The 21647-nt window shown below is 50.3% G+C and overlaps 1 protein-coding gene across 6 annotated transcripts in view; it reads left to right on the plus strand.

The window, feature by feature from the left end:
* HEATR5A (HEAT repeat containing 5A) overlaps nucleotides 1-21647 on the plus strand; it is a 704366-nt gene that overhangs the window by 379431 nt on the left and 303288 nt on the right. For all 6 annotated transcript variants that reach the window (XM_069638471.1, XM_069638476.1, XM_069638475.1 and 3 more), the window contains exon 19: nucleotides 20957-21116. In XM_069638471.1, coding sequence (XP_069494572.1) covers nucleotides 20957-21116 — 160 coding nt within the window. The remainder of the gene's footprint in view (nucleotides 1-20956; nucleotides 21117-21647) is intronic.

The following is a 21647-nucleotide window of genomic DNA, read 5'->3' on the forward strand; positions in this document are numbered from 1 at the left end:
ATTGAAAAGGGCATAGTGGAACCAGGGACTCCCGCTCCTCTGGGGACAAGCCTATTCCCAGAGACATGGTTTATTGATGTTGATGGAGAAGCCTGTGACCCTTCCATAGTTATCTATGTCGGAGAGAGCATGCCTTACCGAGAAATGAGCTTCTGATATGGTAAGCAAAACGTTGTCCGCATATAGGGCAATTTTATGCTGGGAGGGGCCAACCTGAAGACCCTTAATACCGTCATTCAATCTGACTGTTTGAGCAAAGGGTTCCAAGATTAGTGCAAATAGGAGCGGGGACTGCAGGCATCCCTGCCTGGTCCCGCAGGTCAGAGGGATTGGGCTAGAGAGGGAGCCATTAATCCTAAAAAGGGTTTTCGGTGCTGATAATTAGCCAGGACCATGGCCTGGTATGCCGGCTCAAATCCAAATGCCTCCAAGGTGTGACGCATAAAGGCCCAATCAACTCTATTAAATGCTTTGGTAGCGTCCAGGACCTTCAATACCAACTTCTGAGTGTCTCTGGAGGCAAGATCTACTAGGTCTAGAGCCCTGCGAACATTATCCCCTGCGGATCTATTTTTAATAAAGCCAGTCTGGTCAAAATGGATTATGTCTGGCAGTATGATTGACAGGCGGTTAGCGAGAATTTCTGAATACATTTTGGCGTCTATATTTAGTAGGGCAATCAGTCTGTAGGAGGCAGGATCCCTTGGGTCCCTCTCTGGTTTGGGCAAAAAGGATGGTGATTGAGTCTTGCATGGAGGGGGTTACAATACCTGTTTCCCTAAAGGAGTTAAAAAGGGCAACCAGAGGGGTGACCAGTTGGGACCTAAAGATCTTGTAAAATCTGGTAGAGTATCCATCGGGGCAAGGAGCTGGGGTTTGAGAGATTTTATGGCGTCTTCGACCTCACCTGAGATCGGATCGTCCAGGTTGTCCTGCACTGAGTCGTTAAGCTGGGGGAGTGTCACCCTATGCAGGTATGCTTTCTGCTGCTTCTGATCTCGTGGTGGCGCGGTCATCACTTGAATCAGGTGGCTTGCTGCCAGTTGTTGCTTTTCTCGTTCGGCGTAGTCTATCACGCCATGTTGGTCTCGTAGCCCGACGATTGTATTGTTTTTCTTTGTCTTAGCTAATTTAGCCACCAGCAGCTTATTCGCGTTATTCTTTGCGTAGTAGAATTGCTTGGCCTTCGCCAATAGTTTTGCCATGTGTTCGGCGTAGTGGGCCTCTAGCTTCTTTCGCGCAGGGCGGATGGCTCGTTGCGTTTTTGAGATACAGCCTTTTTGTTTATAGATCTTCTCAGCTTCCTGGAGTTCCTCTTCAAGGGCTAGGGGGGTTTGTCGTCTTCTCTTGTGAAATGTTACACCCTGCGCAATCGTTCTCCCCGAACCACCGCCTTTATTGCGTCCCAGGTATTTGCTGGGGAGGTATCTTCACTTGGATTTCCCCTGAAAAAGTTCATAATTGTTGTTGCAATTGTCTCTTAGCAGCATCTCTTTGAGCATCGGGTTGTATAGGGTCCATCTGCGGTGTGGGTTACGAGGTGGTTCATGGGCTCGGATATCCAAAGTAATCGGGGCATGGTCAGATAGGATTCTCGACCCAATAGACACACTGTTGACATAGGTTAATACCTGAGAGGACGTCAGGAGGAGGTCGATCCTTGAAAAGTTTCTATGAACATAAGAGTAGAAGAAGTCTCTCTCGGAGGGGCAGAGCACCCGCCACAAGTCCACCACCTCCAGGGTCCTAAAGAAGCATAGGAGGCCCAGCGCCAGAGTAAAGTACCCAGGAAGGAGGGGGGGTGTGATCTGTCCTGTGTAGGGTCTGGTACCCCATTGAAGTCTCCTCCAAGTATAATTTGGCTTTCTGAGAAGGGGGGCGAGGGCCGAGCCCAGCGATTCATACAAGGCGTTTTTGTCCAACATTGGGGGAGTACACTGAGATAAATGTATGTAATTGTCCCAGCAGCAGGCATTTGACCGCTACATATCTGCCTTCGGAGCATAGTTTTGTTTCCATCATCTGAGAGTTCAACCCCTTCACGAAAAGGATCGCCGTTCACCATTTCCTGGTGCCGCCAGAGGCCAAGAATTGAAGTGGGAAGTGTCTAGAACGCAATCGCCCGAAGTCTACTGGAAGTAGATGAGTTTCTTGTAGCAAGACCACTGCCGCTTCTTCATCCTGGAGCTTCTGTAAGATGGATTTGTGTTTAGCGGGTGGGTTTAACCCTCTAACATTGAGTGAAATAAATCTCAGGGTCTGATGTCCCTGGGCACGGTTTGGGGCCACTGTAGCATCTGAACAGGGGGGTTGGGGTGAGTGCAAGTTAGCCATCATTCTGGAGAGTCAGTGGCCATCTGCCATCCTGCCTTTGGGATTTAAACTCAGGCCTCCAACGGTAGGTTGGAACTTTAACTGGTGGGGGGGGCTGTCTTTTTGGGTTCGGCACCTCTCCTGGCCAACCGGGCCACATGGATGCCCTCAGCCAACATGGCTGGGGCAAGGAACAGGAACTGTTGCATTCCAAGGGCTCATAGGTGGACTGTAGCTTGGAAATGGGCATAGGCTGTGCGGGGGCCCACTGCAAGGTGTGTAGATTCTTGTTTCAAATTTCGGAGTCGGCGGGTCCTCGACTAAAAGGCATGTGATCTCAGAAGTCATCTGGGTCAATTGGGCAGGGAACACAGGACCATGTGACCAGGCCTTCAGCGCCTTGGGGGTCTAGAGTCCCTCCCCGTTCATCGCCCCTGCCGCAGCTCAGCTTTTCTTTCCACTCTTTGGCACAGTGGACCGGAGGCCCTCTCTCATTGCCCTTTCTGAAGCTTGATGTGCAGCCCCGCCAGGTGATTCTGGGTGCATGATCTTTTCAGCGTCTTCAAGATGACTGATTTTCAAAGGGAACCTTTATAGGAGAACTACAGCGCAGTCGGAAACGGCCATCTATACCGGATCTGGTGGTCTTGGTGAAAAAGGGTCAGAGGTCGGAGGGATCTTCTCCTTTGTAGTGTGAGGAGGGAGAGGTCCTGGTAGATCTGGAGGGGAGAGCCTTGAAAAGAGAATTTGTCTAGAGAGCGGCTTATTGCTGAGATGGCCTCCTTAGTGGTGAAGTGCACCCTAGTTATTACATCAGGGGGGGGGGCGTCTGTTTCCACCCCCCAGCGTGGGCACCTCCTATGGGTGTGGTCCAGAAGGAGTTGAGGTTTGTTGAGCTGTGGAAGCAGTGATTGGAAGAAGTCTCCCGCGTATTCTGCCAGGTCTTTGTCCGGAACCGAAGCTGGAATCCCTTGAATCCGAAGATTATTGCGCCGGGCCGTGTTTTCGAGGTGGTCTTGTTTAAATTCTAGGATTTCACATTTGTCTTGCAGGATCCTGATCGATCGTTGAATTTCCCCTATGGCGGTTGCGTGGTCTTGGGACCGATCCTCAACCTCCCCAAGTCTTTGTTCTGCCACCGTTACCCTTTGATCGGTGTGTTCCAGCTTTGTGGTGAGCTCGGTCATGCACGACCTAAATTCAGCATTGATATCTGCCATAAAGGCTTGAATGTCATCTTTGGTGGCAAGGGACCCTTTATAGTGTGGGGACCTCTGCGGAGTAAGCTCAGGGGGGGTCCTGTTTCTTTTCTCTGTCAGCAACATAGTAGCTATGTCTGGGTTCTCACCGGTTTTAACATGTCTTCAGTTGGTGGGAGGAGGAGTTTTTAGTGGTTTCCAAGGTGGAGAAGGGTAGGTAGGGTTGCTGTCTTGGTTCAGTTCACTGTGCTCGGCTGTGCAGGGCTTTAAAGGGCTCCACTTTCCACTCTTTATTGGTGCAGGAGCTTCCTGGACTGTGTCCCCCAGGTGGCGCAATGGGCAAGGGGGGACAGCCCCCTTAGTCACAATTCAAAGACTGTGGGCAGGCTTGTTGCACCTTCGTAGTCAGGAGTGGGGGGCTGTTATGTGGGTTATGTGGGCCGGGCGCCCCAGGAATAGGAGTGAGATATAGGGAGTAGTGCAGCTCCAGGGGCGAAAGGGGCGGGGAGGGAAATGCCATTTTTTAGCTGTTCCTCCTGGAATGAATGTTTGTCTCAGCTCCGTTTGCTGCAGATGGTAAGTGTGGCTGGAGGTGATGAGGGCCCCCTTGCTGATTTGACATCACCATTCAAGTCCACAAGGTCAGGCTGGGCTATCACCAAGGGTTGGACCCCCCCCTCTCCAATGAGGGCGGGACAACAAGAAAATCTGCTGTTGGTCGTGGCCAGGGAGTTGCTTTGTTCCCTGCAGGGCCAGCAGGGCTTTTGGAGCGAGGCCCAGGCTGTCACAGCCTCACAGAGCTGCTGGACTCGCCGTTTTCAGGGGCGGGGGTGCCGAAAACCCCCCTGCTCTTTCCTCCGCTTAGATCATCCGGCTCAGTCCGCGGTGCGAGGCACCGATCCGGAGCCTCTGCTCCAAAGCTGCCGCACTCCGACTCAGAGAGCTCAGGCGGGGCGTGCCAACTCTGGTAGGTGCCCCAGGGCTCGTGGTTCGCCGCAGATGGGTCCTCGACCGCGGGGATAATAAATTGCCTGGAGGAGGTATGTGGGGGGCAGGATCCTGCAGCAGGGGCTCCTTAGGGCTGGGGATCCCCACCAACAGGGCTCCTCCTCGAGACGTCGCCGGTCTAGGAGCTTGCCTGCCATTTTGGGAAAGGACGGCAGAGGACCCGCTGGTTTTATGGAGCTCGTTCTCGAGGCTCGTGGGGGATCCAAAGCCTCTCATGACTTGATGGGCATCTCGCCTCCAATTTGTAATGCCAAAACCCTGTTAATGTCAGCAAAGCAGTGGGCTCTCCACAGAGGCCATAAAAAAGAGCGACTGCATCGCCGGCACTCCAGACCACACCCTCGTCTTACTACTTTTAAAGAAACCCTCTGCTAACCCAAATATCCCAGCAAACTATTGCCCAGTCTCCCCCCTCATTATTCAATAGTCTTTGATCGGATTGCTAAGTACCTTGAGAATAATGGCCTTGAAGATTCACTTCAATCTGGCTTCCATAGTAAATGCTCCACAAGCCTGCACTCGTTCATGTCTCCAACTTTCTCTAATGCTCACCACTGCAAACTCTCTTCTGTACTCATCCTTTTGGACCTTTCTGCCACTTTCACCACTGTCGACCAGTCCTCCCTTCCTCACTCTCCAAGACCTTGCTTTTTGCAAATATGCTCTTGCTTGGATCGCCTCGTACCTAGGTTGATCCTTTAGAATCTATTGGAACTCTCAAAACTGACCTCCAGCTAGCTCCCAGTCAGTGTCTCCTAAAGAAACAGTCCTTGGACATCTGTTCTGAACCTTCTATACCTGTACTCTAGAAAGACTTCTCTCATCCTTTGGCTTTTACAATCACCTTTTTTCTAATACTTCAATATTTTTCTCATTTCCCTCCTTCACTGAGCCATCGCGGAACGGATTACGTACTGTCTCACTGCAATTCGCCATTCGATTGCTGTCTGGTGCCTGTTGCTAAACTCTTCAAAAATGGAAGTTCTTTCTCCCGGCTTCTGATGCCATCTCTCCCTTCGCCTCTCCTATTCCTTCCCGCCTGACCTTCTTGCTCCCTCACCCAAGGCTTGCAAACCTGTGGTCCGCCTTCATGGTGCCATACAACTGCAACGGTTCACCACTGACTCTGCTGCTTGTAGTAACCTCCTTAACATTCAGAAAATTATTTTCTTCCTAACCACTATATGAAAATTCTAATCTCCGCTCTTGTGCATAGCAAACTGGACTACTGCTCAAGCCTACTCCTGGCATCTGTTCCTCCTTCTAACCAAAGTCCTCAACTTTGCGACCCACACTGTCCACTTCTACCTACTGGCTCTCCATGCACAACTTCTCTCTTTTCATGCTCCTTCTCCTAGTCTAAAAATAAGTTAATTTGTCTTGCTCCTCAGTACCCGTCTGATTTGATCTGTTTAATCAGCATCTTGTTCCCTGCGATCCTCCTCTGCTGGCAACCTCCCCGCCCCATACCCTCTCTATGCCTCCTTGAGCTTCTGCTCTTTGTCCCTACTCGCCCTTTGCACTGGAACCTACTGAAGCCAGCCCAAGTGTGGATCTCTTCAAAGCTTGGCGTAACCGTCACTTACTTGCTAAAGAGGGAGCTCCCCACTGCCTCTCCCCCATCCTCCCTACCTGACCCCACCAATGCCTCAAGTGACGCTTAATAATGTATTTTTGATTATTCAAATAGTACTACTCTTTAGTTTGGAGCACTTGCCCCCTTAGGTTAATGATTGTTTGTTTTATTTCTGGTATATCGCCCACGTTTTTCCACCCTCATAAAAGGGTGTCCCCATTCCACACTTCTACAGGAAGTATCTTGCTGGGCAGTTGTGGGTTAAGAGACTGTCCATGATTGGACAACCCTTTCCTGTTTGAAAGGTACTGATGCTTTCTGTTGGTGGACTGGGGTAACCCACCAGCCCGAATCCCAGATCTGGGATAATGGGAGCCTTGTAGAAGTTCTGGGAGGGTGGGGGGAGGGCACTGGAGCCAAGAATCGGACAAAAAGGAGAAAGCACTGAAGACTTGGAGGACTGCTGCAGCACGCAATCCACATTAACCATGCCACCTTCAGATGAAGCCCTGTTCTTTCTCCTGCAACCAGGGACGGCACGCATCATTATCTTCCTTCTGTAGAAAAGCCCCTCAAAGATCACACCAGAAAGAAATGCAACCCACTAGGGCAAAAGGTCCAGCACTCCTCTTGCAAGAAGAACAAGGATTTACTTCCATAAAAATAGAAATGCACCAGTTAATCACTCTCTTACTGCGCAACATTTTGGCAAAATCAGGATGAGCAACACTTTAAAAAGGCATACAGCTTCGTCAATGACATAAGTTGCGTAGGGTACAAATCAGAGTGGCTGGTTGGTGAGACCCTATACATAGGTTACCTGCCCCATAAGGGATACCAGGCCATTGGTCTCAACCCTGTCCGTCCATCTTCTTCCACGTTGGCCTCTTTTCACGCATCATCAAACATAGACCTACAGCTAATTGATCATTATGTGCAGAAAAGAACTGCAGGCAAGAGCTAAGCGGATACTTTGGAATCAAGTTGGTGTGTGTGTGAGTTGCAATGACTTCAGACACGTCGGCGTCAGTCCAAAGCTCTCCACCATCGTTTTAGGCTTGTTGTTTTGCCCCTCCCGGCACCGCTAAAATTGAGACAAAGTAAACCCAAAAGCCATCTAAACTCTTGGTTTACACCACACCTAAAAAATACCTCAGACAGGAAAAGAGGAAATGGGAAACTACTTGGAGGTTACGTCCCTCTGATGAAAACAAAATAAACCTAACATATTTTCCCAATACAAAAAAGACATACTACTAGCAAAACAAGAAACCTATAATAATAGAATCACAGACAAAATCAAGTATGAAAGAACTATTTGTAATTCTAAAAGAGCTAGAATACCCTATCCCCGTTCAAGACAACTGCATTAAAGATCAAACATGGTGCTCTAATATCCAGAGTGCACTATCTAACAAAGTCTCCACCCTTCAAGACAAAATTGCAACCAAAAAAAGCCTCACTAACTACTTCAAATTCGGTACAGACTGATAACCCCGTGCCCCACCTCGAACCATCACACCGCTTTAACTTCTCCAAAACCTCAACTATTGAGATTGAAAAAGTTCAACTGTCCATTAAACCCTCTAATTGTCAAGGTGACCAATGCCCGACCCAACTTATGAAAGATGCAGCACGCAACCTAGCCCCTTTCATCACCAAAATGATCAATGCCTCCTTCTCATCTGGCACCATCCCCAGTAACCTTAAGGAGTCCTGGGTATGGCCCCTCCTTAAAAAGCAGACTCTAACCCCAGCTATCCCAACCAACTATAGGCCAATTACCACTGTGCTCTTCCTCCTTAAAATCTTAGATAAGGTGGCTTACCTCCAGATACAAAAGTATCTGGAAGCTAACCACCTTCTCCAGCATGGGGTCTGGCATGGATTCACATGCTCATGAATATTCCCTGTCGTCAGGCTGGGAATCCTCGGTAAAGAAAAATCAGTATCAGTTTCGTTTCTGATCTGTCTTTCGTAGTAGTAACCAATCACTGATCTCTGCATCATACTGACCACAGCCAATGACTGCCATCTCCCTAAGCCCCGCCTCTGGCAGCCATCTTCAGATTTTTACCGCACGTTCAAGTGTTGGGATCCTTGTGCTATTGCTCTCGAGCCTAAGTGTTTTTTTTGCTCTTTTTCTTAGGAAAATGTTCTCTTTTTCGGTCAAAAGAGCCTCAAGCTCCACCGTTTCTTTATCCGATCAACAGGGACCCGTGTCGGATTCTTCTACGCCCCTCAAGAGAAGATTTCGTCGAGCCACGCTTTTGGAGGACTCAAGAAGTTTCTCAGGCCCATCTTGATCATGGCCCAGGAGAAGGGAAGCTCGACGCCTGGAAAGCTGTTCAGGGTCTGCCCTGGATGCCAGCTTCAGAATGTCTTTAAGGAGGACGAACACTCCCTTTGCCTCTACTGCCTGCATGAGGACAAGACGCACGTGGAGAAGGACTGTGCATTTTGCGGCAATATGTCGGAGCGGACCATGAAGGACCGCCATCTGCGTCTCGCCAACTGGCTGGAAGGGAAGAGCCCGTCAGGCGAGAAGAAGTAGTCCGAGCGGTCTTCTAAGACCTTTGAGGGCGCCCCGGCGACGGGGGTCCAACAGAAGGCCAAGCACCGCAAGTCCGCTGGCACCGGGAGCGCCCAACGGTCGGGCTCTACGGGCGCCAGGCAGGGCGCATCCTCCCCGGCGCCATCAACCACGAGCCAACGCTCTGGCTCGGGTAAGAGGAAGGCCGAGCACCCGGCAAAGCTCCTGGAGAGACCCTGGTCGAGCTCGAAGGCCCCATCGGAGGGGGAGCAAGGCGGTGACCCTCCCCCCAAGGAGATGGCGGTGAGCGCACCTAAGGTGGTGAAAGCCTTAATCCACCCGGCCAAGGCCTCTATCGAGACAGTCGCGGCGGCCCTGGCTCAGCCTGTGGAGGCCACACCAGTGGTGGCGACCTCGGGGCCCAGAGTCTCCCTGCCACCGCGGAGGGAGTCCTCTTTCATGCCCATCGACAGGACCCCCGTGAAACCTCCGACGGAGAAGAAAAAGGGGGGGCAGGAGGTCGTTGTGGATTCGGCCTCAACCTCTGAGGAGGAGCTAATCAAAATCTTAAGCCACGGCGTTGGCATGGAAGAAGACCAGCCCGTCGGGAGGGACCCCGACGTAGGAGACGACGAGAACGTCGAGGGTGCCGACGGGGCTCCTGCCCGCCCGTCGGACTCCCCTCAACCAGTGCCGCAAGACAACTCGGCGGCCATTTTGTTGGCTATACAGTCCTTATGCTCGGAGATAAGGACGAGATTGCCGTTGCCACCAACGGAGGAACCTCTCCCGATGGGGGACCCGGAGCAAGGCCCTTCTGGAAGCCCCCCCTCCTAAGAGAAGAAGGATTCATCCTCCACCTCCTTTTCAACCATCGCGCCCTGCTCAGCCCTCCTCCCCGTCCACGACCCGTGGGGATGTTACGGGGACTGACACGGCCGCGACGGGCACAGACAACGAGGTTTACGACGAGGATCTCCCGTCATCACCTCCTCCCCGGGCTTCCCCGCCCGACGAGATTGGATCGTTTCATGCCATGATCGCCAGGGCATCCGAGCTTTTCCAGCTCTGCCCGGAAGAGAAGAAGAAGGAAGGTGTCCTTTATCAACGGCGTGAGACCAAGAGGAAGACGGTCCTCGCTGTACCTCTCTTAGGACGATATCTGGGATGAGGGTCTCGCCCTCCTCAAGAACCCATCCACAACGCCTGCGAGAAGGGACCGGTACGAGAAGAAGTACCGGGTCCCGGACGCGACCCCCTTGTGCCTTCGGGCACAGCCGACCCCGGACTCGGTCGTCTTGGCGGCGGCCAGGAAGAAAGCGGGAGTGGCCTCGGCCTCTACGTCAACCTCCCCGCCAGACGGCGAGGGAAAGAAATTGGACACGATGGGACGCAGAGTCATCTCATCGGCAGCGACGACGATTAAGGCTGCCAACGCCTTGGCTATCTTAGCCCGCTACGACAGGGAGTTGTGGTACAAAATCGCCCCCCTGCTGGACTTCTTACCAGACGGCAAGAGGGCAGAGGCCCTAGAGATCTTGCAGGAAGGAGAAGTGGTGTCGGACATCGCTGACACTGGATTTCGCCAGTTGGGCAACAACGTGTGCCTTAGACGGCGTGGATGGCTCAAGGCAACTGACTTCCGTCAGGACGTGCAGACCAGAGTCTTGGACATGCTGTTCGACGGGAACAACCTGTTTGGGAAAACAGTGGACGATTCCCTACAAGCCATCAAGACGGACACGGAGACGGCCCGGGCTCTTGGTGTTCTCCAGCAACGACGGCCGCCCTTTCGGAGCGGCGGAGGCAAGCAGGGTGCCTCCAAAGGTTGCGGCGGCGATTTTCCACCTATCGTCAAGCGGCCCGTTCGTCGTCGCAAGAAGCCTACAGGGGACGAGGCAAGTCGGGCGGACCCCGCCGTCGTCGCCAAGGAGGGCAAGGCGGCAAAGCCTCGTCGAAGCAGGACTGAACCGGCCATGGGGTTGGGCCCCCACCGAAGCATCCCGGTGGGAAGCCGGCTGGCGAACTTCGTCAACGTGTGGGAGTCCGTCTCCGGGGCTCCGGAGTTTACTCAAGATACTTGCTCGTGAAGAAGACGGGAGGATGGCGTCCCATCCTGGACCTACGACGACTGAACAAATTCATCAAGGCACAGAAGTTCCGGATGGTCACCCTCCAGCACGTCCTGGGTCAACTGGAGGAGGGCGATTTCCTGTCGTCGTTGGATTTGGATGATGCCTACTTCCATATCCCCATCCTAAAGGGACACCGAAAGTTTCTCAGATTCGTGGTCCAAGGGCGTCACTACCAGTTCAGAGCCCTTCCCTTCGGATTGAGGTCGGCACCCAGGGTGTTCACCAAGTGCCTCGCACCGGTGGCGGCGCGGCTGCGCCTGGAGGGGATCCACATCTACCCCTACCTGGACGACTGGCTCATCCGAGCAAAGACAAAGGAGCTCGCCGCGGAGCACACGGCGAGGACCGTCCAACTACTCACGGACCTGGGATTCTCCATAAACTACGCCAAGTCCCACCTGGTGCCTGCTCAAGACGCACGGTTTCTGGGAGCCAAGCTCGACACAGTGGCGCTTCTGGCCTCTCCGTTGGAGGAAAGGACGAGGGCCATCTTGGGCAACGTGCAGCGGATGCTGGTTGCGGACAGCCGGCCAGGGTGAGGTTCATTGTATCCCTCCTTGGAATGATGTCGTCTTGCATTTATCTCATCCGCCTGTGCAGACTTCGGATGCACCCGTTACAGGAGTTCCTGGACGCTCGCTGGATCCAGACGACGGGCAGCTTCGAGGACAGGATCACACTCGACGAGAGCTTCCGACGAGCGATCCGGTGGTGGGGCACCCGCGCGCATCTGACGGCGGGCATGGACTTCCAGACCCCGGGCAATCAGAAGACAGTGACCACGGATGCCTCCCTGGAAGGGTGGGGAGCGCACACCGAAAATCTGCACGCGAGGGGCCTTTGGCTGCCGACGGAGAAGTCCCTCCATATCAACGTCCTGGAACTCCGTGCAGTGTTTTGGGCCCTCAGGTCCTTTCTTCCGTCCCTCAAGGGCAAGGTGGTGAGGATCTTCACCGACAACACCACCACCATGTTCTACATCAGGAAGCAGGGCGGTACCAGATCCCCAGCCCTGTCCAAGGAGGCTCAGGATCTGTGGCACTGGGCCGTCGCCCAAGGGATGTTTCTGGTGTCGTTCCATCTGGCAAGGATAAAAAAACATCGCCGACTCGCTCAGCAGAGAGCTGCGCTCGTGGCACGAGTGGGAACTACGACAGGATATAGTGGACCGCCTCTTTCGAAGGTGGGGCACACCCCAGATCGATCTGTTCGTGACGGCGTCGAACTCCAAGTGCCGGAGGTTCACCAGCAGGTTTCCCCAGCCGAGGAGCATGGGCGATGCTTTCTCGTTCCCCTGGGAGGGCCTGTTCCTATATGCGTTCCCTCCATTGCCGCTGCTGATCCGGCTCATCAACCAGCTCAAGAGGTCACGGTGCAGGATGATCCTCGTCGCACCTGCGTGGCCGAGGCAGATATGGTTCCCGGATCTTCTGGACTTGTCAGCGTCCCCGTCAATCAAGCTGCCAGTGGACGCGGATCTTCTCTCCAGGGAAGGAGGCGCCATCCTCCATCACGACCCGAAGTCGCTGAACTTGGCAGTCCTGGCTCCCGCAGCGTTAGAGTTTGGAGGTTACGACATACCGGCTGACTGCAGAGAGGTTCTTGCAAAGGCCAGGGCGTCCTCAACTCTTAAATGCTACGGACACAAATGGAAGAGGTTCTCTGTCTGGTGCCACGCACATAAGATTAACCCTCTACGGATTACGGCTCCTCAAGTTCTGCCATACCTACTGACGCTGGCCAAGGCTGGACTAGCGCACGCTTCCATCAAGATTCATCTTGCTGCGATCTCCCGATACACCAGAACCACGGGACGGACGTCTTTGTGGTCTCATCGTCTGGTGAAAGAATTCATGAAGGGACTGTTCAAATCGTTCCCGCCGGTGAAGGCCCCGGCCCCCGCTTGGGAGCTCAACGTGGTGCTGACCAAGCTCATGGGACCTCCGTTCGTGCCTCTGCACTCAGCTCCGTTGAAGTTCTTGTCATGGAAAACAGCGTTTCTTGTGGCCATCACCTCCGCACGACGGGTGGGTGAGATCCAGGCCCTTTCCTGCAAGCCCCCGTACTTGACTTTTCACGACACGAGGGTAGTGCTCAGGACGCACCCCTCCTTCGTGCCCAAGGTGCCGTCGGACTTCCACCTCAACGAACCCTTGGTGTTGCCTGTTTTCTTCCCGTCACCTTCGTCGCCGGCTGAAAGGACTTTGCACTCGCTGGATGTGGCTAGAGCGCTGAAGTTCTACGTGGACCGCACAAAGAGTTTTCGGAAGACGTCACAACTTTTTGTGAACTTTGGACCTGTCAATCAGGGGAAGGCTCTCTCGAAGGCTTCCATTTCCAGATGGCTCTCCGGCTGTATCATGTACTGTCATCGGTTGGCAAACCGACCGCTGCCTGGCCGTCCGAGAGCCCATTCCACCAGAGCGATCGCAGCTACCACGGCGTTCCTATCTGGTGTGCCCTTGCTGGACATCTGCAGGGCTGCTACGTGGAGGTCGACGCACACCTTCACGAAATTCTACTGCGTCGATTGGGATTCCAGGGAGGAGTCCAGGGTCGGCCAAGCAGTGCTGCGCAACCTGTTCGCCTAAGGTGAGCCTGGTGAGGAGGTAAGAATTGCTTAATGTTCAGTTTTGGATGTAATGCTTAATGTTGAGCCTTTGCCACCTCCCGTGGTTGTGCATGTGTGTACTGCTATGTATTCTTTTATTCATGAGCATGTGAATCCATGCCAGACCCCATGCTGGAGAAGGAACAAGTTACTTAACTGTAACTGTTGTTCTCCAGCATGGGTCTGGCATGGATTCACATGCGAACCCTCCCGCCTACCCCTCTGCGGCTCTTCACTTGGTCATACTGCCACTTCACGTGCTACCAAATCTTAAGATGGCTGCCAGAGGCGGGGTTTAGGGAGATGGCAGTCATTGGCTGTGGTCAGTATGACGCAGAGATCAGTGATTGGTTACTACTACGAAAGACAGATCAGAAACGAAACTGATACTGGTTTTTTCTTTACCGAGGATTCCCAGCCTGACGACGGGGAATATTCATGAGCATGTGAATCCATGCCAGACCCATGCTGGAGAACAACAGTTACAGGTAAGTAACTTGTTCCTTCTAGGAACCTGCCAATCAGGCTTCCGACCCCCACTTGAGGAGAACCATCTCCGGTTCCGGAAGCACCTCAAGACCTTCCTCCTTTCTTCTGCCTTCGCTCCCCCTCTCCCCTACTGATCTGTTCTCCCTTGGCATTGTGCACCTGGCCACCCTCTGTTCTTTGGGCCCAGGTACCTGCTCACTCTGCCACCCTCCCGCACTGGCTCCGGGCCACCCGTTGCACTGGGGTCTGTATCTGTACCCATACAGCACCCCCCTTTTTCTTCCTGCACTTATCAGACCTACCCTGTCTGCTGCCTTAAACCTAGCACTTGCAAATTGCTGGCTGCACTACCACTGTTTGTTGCCTTTATAATGTATTTATTGTTATTTATCTGTTTCTCCTCTGCTTCGCACTTTCCACTTCTCCCCCATTCCATGCACTTTTCCCGTCCCCCCTCTCCAATGCCCTTGCGCGTTCTCAAAGTCACTGGGCCTAGTAAGATCGCTGTTTTGTTCTCCCCTGTTCCCCTCCCTTGCCGCGCTCTGAAACACTTGTGTACGAGCGCGATAGTAATAAAATATCAATCAATCAATCTGCACGGCGCGGAAACAGCACTCGTCGATCTTAAAGCCCAAATCGATGAGCTTAGGGACAATGGTAAAGCAGCCTTACTCCTCCTCCTCGACCTCTCAGCTGCTTTTGACCTGGTAGACCACAAGGTCTTATGCAACCATCTGGACTCAGCAGCACACTTCTCCAGGGAGGCCATAATATCGATACAATCCTTCCTTAGTAATAGGACAATGAGAGTCTTCTCTCCATCAGCCGCTGCTGATACCATCCCTATCAGCTGTGGAGTGCCCCAGGGCTCATGTGTCTCCCCGACACTCTATAACATATTCACCAAGCCCCTTTTCGACGATCTGGACCATTTTGGTATCACCTACACTAATTATGCTGATGGTACTCAGATTCTCCTACCACTTTTAGGTGAACATAACAAGGATTCGGACTTGGTGAATAGTCTCTACATCATCATTCAGGCATGGATGGCCATGCATGGGCTATGCCTGAATGATGATAAAACTGAGCTCATCATCCTGGGCACTACATCCAGCCTTAAAAAACTCAGCCCTGATTACATGTCCTTCAGCATTGACAGCAACATTATCAAAGTTGCCAAAGAGGTAAAAACCTTAGGCTTTTACCTGGACTCCACGCTTACATTCACCAAACAAGTAAACTCCATGGCCTCTGCCACTACATATACATGCACACTTATCAGAGCAGGTAAACCTTTCCTCTCTATAAACAGCTGCATCACCCTAGCTAGTGCCCTAATCCTATCCAAACTGGATTATTGTAACTCCCTCTACATTGACGCTAACAAATAAGAAAAAGAACACATCTCAGCATGGAGATGACAATATAACTGGCTATCCACCAGCGATAAAATAAAGTTGAAAACGGCCTCTCTCACACACAAATGCTTAAACAATGCAGCGCCACAATACCTCACTGAGAGAATCAATAGGAAAGCCTGTGCAGGCCTACTAGAACACCAAATACTAACTGCCTTTCTGTGCCAGGATTCAAACTCTCCAAAGTCTGCGATGGCAGCTTCTCAGTCAAGGCAGCGCTGCTTTGGAACTCCCTACCCCATCCTCTTCGAGCTGACCAAACCTACATTTAAACCTCATTAAGTGGCTTAAAGACTCCGACCAGTAACTGGCTCCCGGATAATGAATACCGCAACTGCAACCAGCAAAAACCCCCACCTCCGGCCTTCTACCTTAGAACCACCTTGTATATATAAAACACATACTATGTGCACACTTGTATTATATTGTATTATATTATTTAAAACCTGCTTTACTATCTCATCGATACATACTTTATGTAACCCTATCTTCTATGTATCCATTCTATGTCTGTCATTTTTACTCATTGTACCTTACCTGTCTGTAACAAAGCTGTACACCGTACATCACCTTGTATGTAACTAAGCTGTAAGCCTTCTTGTACCCTTGCGTCCCGATACGGGTCTGATGCGCATTACAAATAAACAAACAAAACCTCGCAGCACAAATCACGTGACCTCTGGTGAAGGCAACTGATCCTTACTTTCTGATCGATTGGGGTTCTAACCGTTTTATGGTCGGTGGTCTAGGACTGGCTGATGCCTTGGAATGCTGGGGTCTAGGGATGGGGGTATCTGGCCGCTATTACTTAGAGCTGGGGCGGGGGGAAGGTCGGAGACTCGTGCCCTCTTTCCCGTTGGATCACTTTTCGCAGGGAGCTGTCAACCCCCTTGTGACCTTGCAGGGCACATTCCTCCTGGGTTACAAATGCTGGCAACATGGGACAATGAAGGTTCTATGAATCTCTGCTGCTCTGGCCTTTCTCACCGGTGCCCATGATACAAATTATTCCCGTATACACACACACACACTCACACTCATTCCCATGCTTGAGGCCTAGGGCTGTGGGCTCAGTTGAAGTGCAAAACTAGGCCTTGATTTCAATATGGCTGCTAAGATCTAAGATGGCGTTTGATTCCCTGCGTACACAAAAATGCGCTCTCCTCCCCACACTAGCCCCTAGCGACACCCCCCTGTCCCCGGTACCCTCCCGGAACCCCTACCAAATGCTTCCAGGTCTCTGCCTCATTCTAAAGCCCTAGGGGGGCGGGGGGGAGCTGGGCCGATCGGTCCTCTTTCTCAACACTTCCTTGGGCTGTTGGGATCAACCAGCCCTGCGTTCTCCACCAGTATCCTGTCCTAGCCATTGGACGTCGGAAGTGTTCTGGTACCATCTATTTTGAGTGCTGCCCATCCACCGAGCAGACCTCCCTACTTACTGCAGAAGTCGACATCCCATGCTGGAGCTTGGGACTCTGCAGATCCTCGATTTGTGGCCCAAGAACTGTCTCCTGTTCCTGCTCTCTTTCATGAAGAGGGGCCTGTTTTGAGTCTATTTTGTGCGTCTCCCACAAACCCGAGTATTCCTACCCCTAACTGGATTTTGTTTGCTGCGTTGCATCATTAACTGTATGCTGGGGTTTCCTCCTCAATGTGGACCTCATTGTTACTGCTGTACTGTGGTGTCCGGCCTGTTGTGCTCTGTCCTGGTGTATGTTTGTTGGCATCACCCTGTCAGATGATATAAACTCCTGCCTAACCAGAACAAGTCGGACTCTCTTTCCGCATGGAGATTACATAAATGCAAAGTCCCTGCTTTGCCACTTCTCTTACCCTATTGTGATCATTGGCGTTCTGGTCTAGGATTCCTCACTGGGTAACGCATCCTGCATAATTGGGAGTGCACCCCTAAATGTGTCCTTTTTTACCTTTTTCTCCAAACGTGTGCTTCGAAAATACCTGCATTACTTACCTGCTGGCTGTTGCCAAACCTTGTTCAGGGGAACTTTGAGATTTCCATTCTGCCCCTCTTCCCTGCTGTTACCTACCTGCATCTATAATTCTTAAGACTCTGGAAGACTTACCTGATGGGAATGATTGCTTGAGGTAGGTGTTTGCTTTATAATGATATAGCAGGGTGTATGTTTGGATTTGCTGGCCTTCTCACTTTACTGGGTAGTTTGTTACATTGCTTCATTGAATTGCCGATAACTGTATTTGCCTCCAGTTTACAGCCAGGTGGGGATTGCATTGCGGGTATGTAAATTAGCTCAGCCGTCACGCCATTGCTCCAGGAAGATGACTTTGTCTATGGGGCAGTGCCATTTTATACGTCTTTTTTTTTTCTTCCAACGCAACACCGACCGCTCTCAGGACAAAATTATGGAAGACAGCAAAAGGTTTAAGGACTAAAAGTTAGGGAGTAAGAATCCCAAAAATGAAAATGTCTCCCAAAACAGTTATAGTCTTGTCACGTGTGTGAACTAGGGCTGTGCCGAATAGCATAATTAGTATTCGGCGGAATACTGAAGAATAGTTTGTCAACTATTCGGCCGAACCCGAATATAAAGCCGAATAGTTGCTTTATTTAATACATCATGTTCCAAACTTGAAAAAACACACTTATTAAAAATAATAATAAAGCACCATTTTAAATGCATTCCATACTTTGATTTCCCTCCAATGTAATCAATGCAGCATCTTTAAATAAAGTATAAAAGCCAGAAAAAAAAGCAGATTTAACCAAAATGAAGGGACCAAATGTACAGAAGGTTGTTGCATATTCAAAACCAGTGCCAATCAAAGTATGAGGCTTCACAAATGCAAAAGGACTAGGTTGCAATGAACAAAATGGATATTGCAATTTGCAACTGACTTTGTGAATCATGCGCATTGTATTTTCCATCCAGTCGCAAAGTTGCTGCGGTGGAGTTTTTCTAAACTTCTTTGCAGCTCACAGAGAAACGTATAAAATGGTTCATGTTGGCTCATGCAGGACCAAGTTGAGACGAAATCTGAAATGCGCCAACTCCATCTCACAACTATTCACCCCACCTCCTCATAGGCCAAACAAAGGAGAGGACTCTCCCAGAGAGGCTGTTGGTGTTTGGTGAATGGGTAAGCACCCGCTCATTTATTACAATTTATTTTGTACTTCACAATGTCTCCATCATTGTCTAACTATTCATTGCATTAAAAAAATACAATAAACTATTCTGGATCATGCACAGCGGAAGTTTCTTTCTGTAACTCTGATGGCCGCCAAAAGAATGAAACAAATCAAAGCAGCACTAAAATATACTTGAACATTTACTTCATACTTGAGCGAAATATAGTCCTATTCTAACCAATATATTTGCTGCAGTTTTCCACCAAAATTGCTGTTGTTTTGTCAATGTCCTCTTTTTGCCTGTGTACTGATATTTTTGTTTTGATTTCTTTGGGCAATAAAAAAAGCTGTTTGGATAGCTGTGTTAAAGCAGCAGCGACCCTGAATTAATCAGAGTGGTTGCAGGTCTCACACGATTCAGCCTTTCGTTCTTCAAAGGGTAATTTCACAAGCATCACATTTTTACTACAAAGCAATATATATAAAACATAAACAAGTGTGCAGACGTAAAAGGAAATCTGCCCCATATATTGAACTGCAGCCCTCTGGTGGCTTTGAGAGGGAGCTTTGCAAGATAATCTCGTCTCCGCTCCCTCATCCAGTTGTGTTCCTTGCTGAAGGCCCCCCTGTCTTTACACCCATTTCTTTAAAAAAGGCTAGTCTTACCTGGCCCCTTCTCCCGAGCACTGCTGGTATCCCTCTTGCCCCTACATTCAAATGCTGCTAGAAGTGATTAAACGCCAATTATGACCATCACCCATTTCTGAGTAGAAAATGGTCCCCAATCACTCGTGCTGATGGAAAGGTGTTGTCTCAGCCTGGTCTGTTCCTTTGTCACCTTGCCAGTTTCTAGAGCAGCTGTTAATATGTTTGTCAAGATCAAAATGCTCATTTTGAGAAAGTGTGTGAAGAGACTTAACATTTAGGAGAGCCAAAGCACATATCTAAATCCCTTTCATGTATTCATTTGTCCGAAAGGCCCTGAATGCACATTCTCATTGGAGATTTGCTTTGTGTCGGAGTTGAACCCACTCCCACTAGCCAAACCAAATTAAAAACGCTTTAAAAGAAATTTTTCAGAGTAATAGTCCTATGTTTTGCAGACCAAAAAGGCAATTTAATAACTACTACCTGATTAGTTTATTTTTGTATTCCTCGTTCAAGCAGAATCATTTTCTGGCTCTGGTTGCCTTCATTGTCTGATTGCTCAGAGTAGGTGTAGGGTGTTGCCTCTCTGCATGATCTGGGAGGTGGGAGGCCATGCAGGGATTTATGTTTAGATGGGATGGGCTAGCAGAATTCCAGGTAGGGGATTTGTGTTGTTGGGATGGGAGATGGAATGCCATGTATGGTATTTGTTTTACGGGGTGGCAGGCCCCAAGTAGGCAGTTTGTGGGGGTGTTGGGGAGGTAGGATGCCAGTAACGGGGGTTTGCACTGTATGCCGGCAGAGTGTCAGCAATGGTGTCTTTGGTTCCAAGACTTGCATGCTTATTTTGCTGGTCCAGCCCACATTTCCCACTTGGAGCCAAGCCAGAATCTAAGGCTCGGCCCGACTTGTCCCATACAACACATTTTCTGGCTCTACTCTACATCCTACAAATTCCACCAACAGAGCATAACTCTCTGACTTTCTCATACAGAGTCATCACACCTATCTTTACGTGCTGTCTCACGCTGACCCACTTTGGAACTGGAGAGATTACCCAAAATAAATTCCTCTGAGAGGCCTTTTATGTGGGGCCGTATTACTCTGCCTGACATAACCGAGCCCTGCTAGTCTCCAAAACCTATTGTGAGTTTTTAATGTTTCTCCATGGGCATGGCTCATAGGAACAAATGCTGCTCACTTTTCACTTCTCCTCGCCACTCCTTCTCGCCAATACACAAACATATGCACCTTATCAGTCCTGATAAAATATCAGATAATGTTAAACTCAGGACTCAAGTCCTTAAAAAATGAAAAGGGGGGGACTATGAAGTACGCAATGGGCAGTGAATATGCACATTTCTTTCAGTTTATCTTTTCCAACTGAAGAAAGTGCACATTACATATAAACATTCTCCAAAAGAAAAGATGTTCCTGTATTTTTTCTCGCTAGCTATAAAAGGTGAGCACCTTTTTATGTCTAACAATCTGTAACAAAACATGCCCTAAAGAGCAGATTACAATACAAGATATTTTACAGCTAGCTGCGTGATAGAAATGTGTCTGGTCATGTGGCTAGGTGTCTGGTCTAATTCTATTTAGTTTTGCAAACTGAAGTCCATATTTTCCTTTGAGTTCTTGTTGCATTGTATTCAGATGAGAATGACAAAATATTTGGCAAGAGCCGAATAGCAAGAAACTATTCGGCTGGAGCCGAATAGCTTTATTTCAGCTGGAATTCGTCTGAATACTTACTCGAAGCCAAAGTTCGGTACACCCCTAGTGTGAACAGCACAGAGTAACATGTAGAGCGTTTTTTGTGTAGCTGTGTAGGTTGCCTTGCCGTGTCATGTGCATGAGCAGCACAGTATCTATCGCCTGTACTCAGATGCATGTTTCTCTCTTCCGTTCTAGGCTCAAGTCTGCGAGGGATGTGGTGTCCCGGACCGGCCACGCCCTAGCGCTGGGCTCCATGTACCGATATGTGGGCGGCATTGGTTCCGCTCAGCACCTGAGCGCCTGTGTGGGGATTCTGTACACACTCGCCCAGGACAAAACATCACCTGAAGTGCAGGTGGGTTCCGCCCAGGCGAGAGAAGGGGCTGCCCAAGCATCTCAAACTCTGTATGCACTGACCATGGCATGGTGGAAAGTAGCTTCAATTCAGAACTGCTTATTGAAAATGAGCTTGCTGAGCAAAGGGGGCTGGATCAGAGCAACCAGCCATACCCACCATCCCCCAGATGTTCTCCAACTAGTGTTCGGAATAATACATTATCCACTAGTGGATTGTCTTTTTGGGGGAGTGGTTTACCGATACATGCAGTAGACTGAATGCCATTTTGATGTGAAAGTATTGCTCAATGTCACAATGCATCTTAAGCGGGGCAGAGTCTGCAGTTCTATTCACACAAGCACTGGCCTTCTCAGTGTGACCAACATGTATTGCTTCAACTGACTATCTATGTGCTGCTGCCTTTTTCTCTTCTCTTACTCAGGGGACCGCAACCTTTGGCTCTCCAAATGTTTTGGACTACAAATGCCATCAGCCCTATCTGGCATAGTAGATGGGGAGGGATAATTGGAACTTGGTTGCAGCTCCTGC

The sequence above is a fragment of the Ambystoma mexicanum genome, chromosome 14 (assembly GCF_040938575.1).
Source record: "Ambystoma mexicanum isolate Mex_15411 chromosome 14, UKY_AmexF1_1, whole genome shotgun sequence".
In the NCBI taxonomy this organism is placed as follows: Eukaryota; Metazoa; Chordata; class Amphibia; order Caudata; family Ambystomatidae; genus Ambystoma; species Ambystoma mexicanum.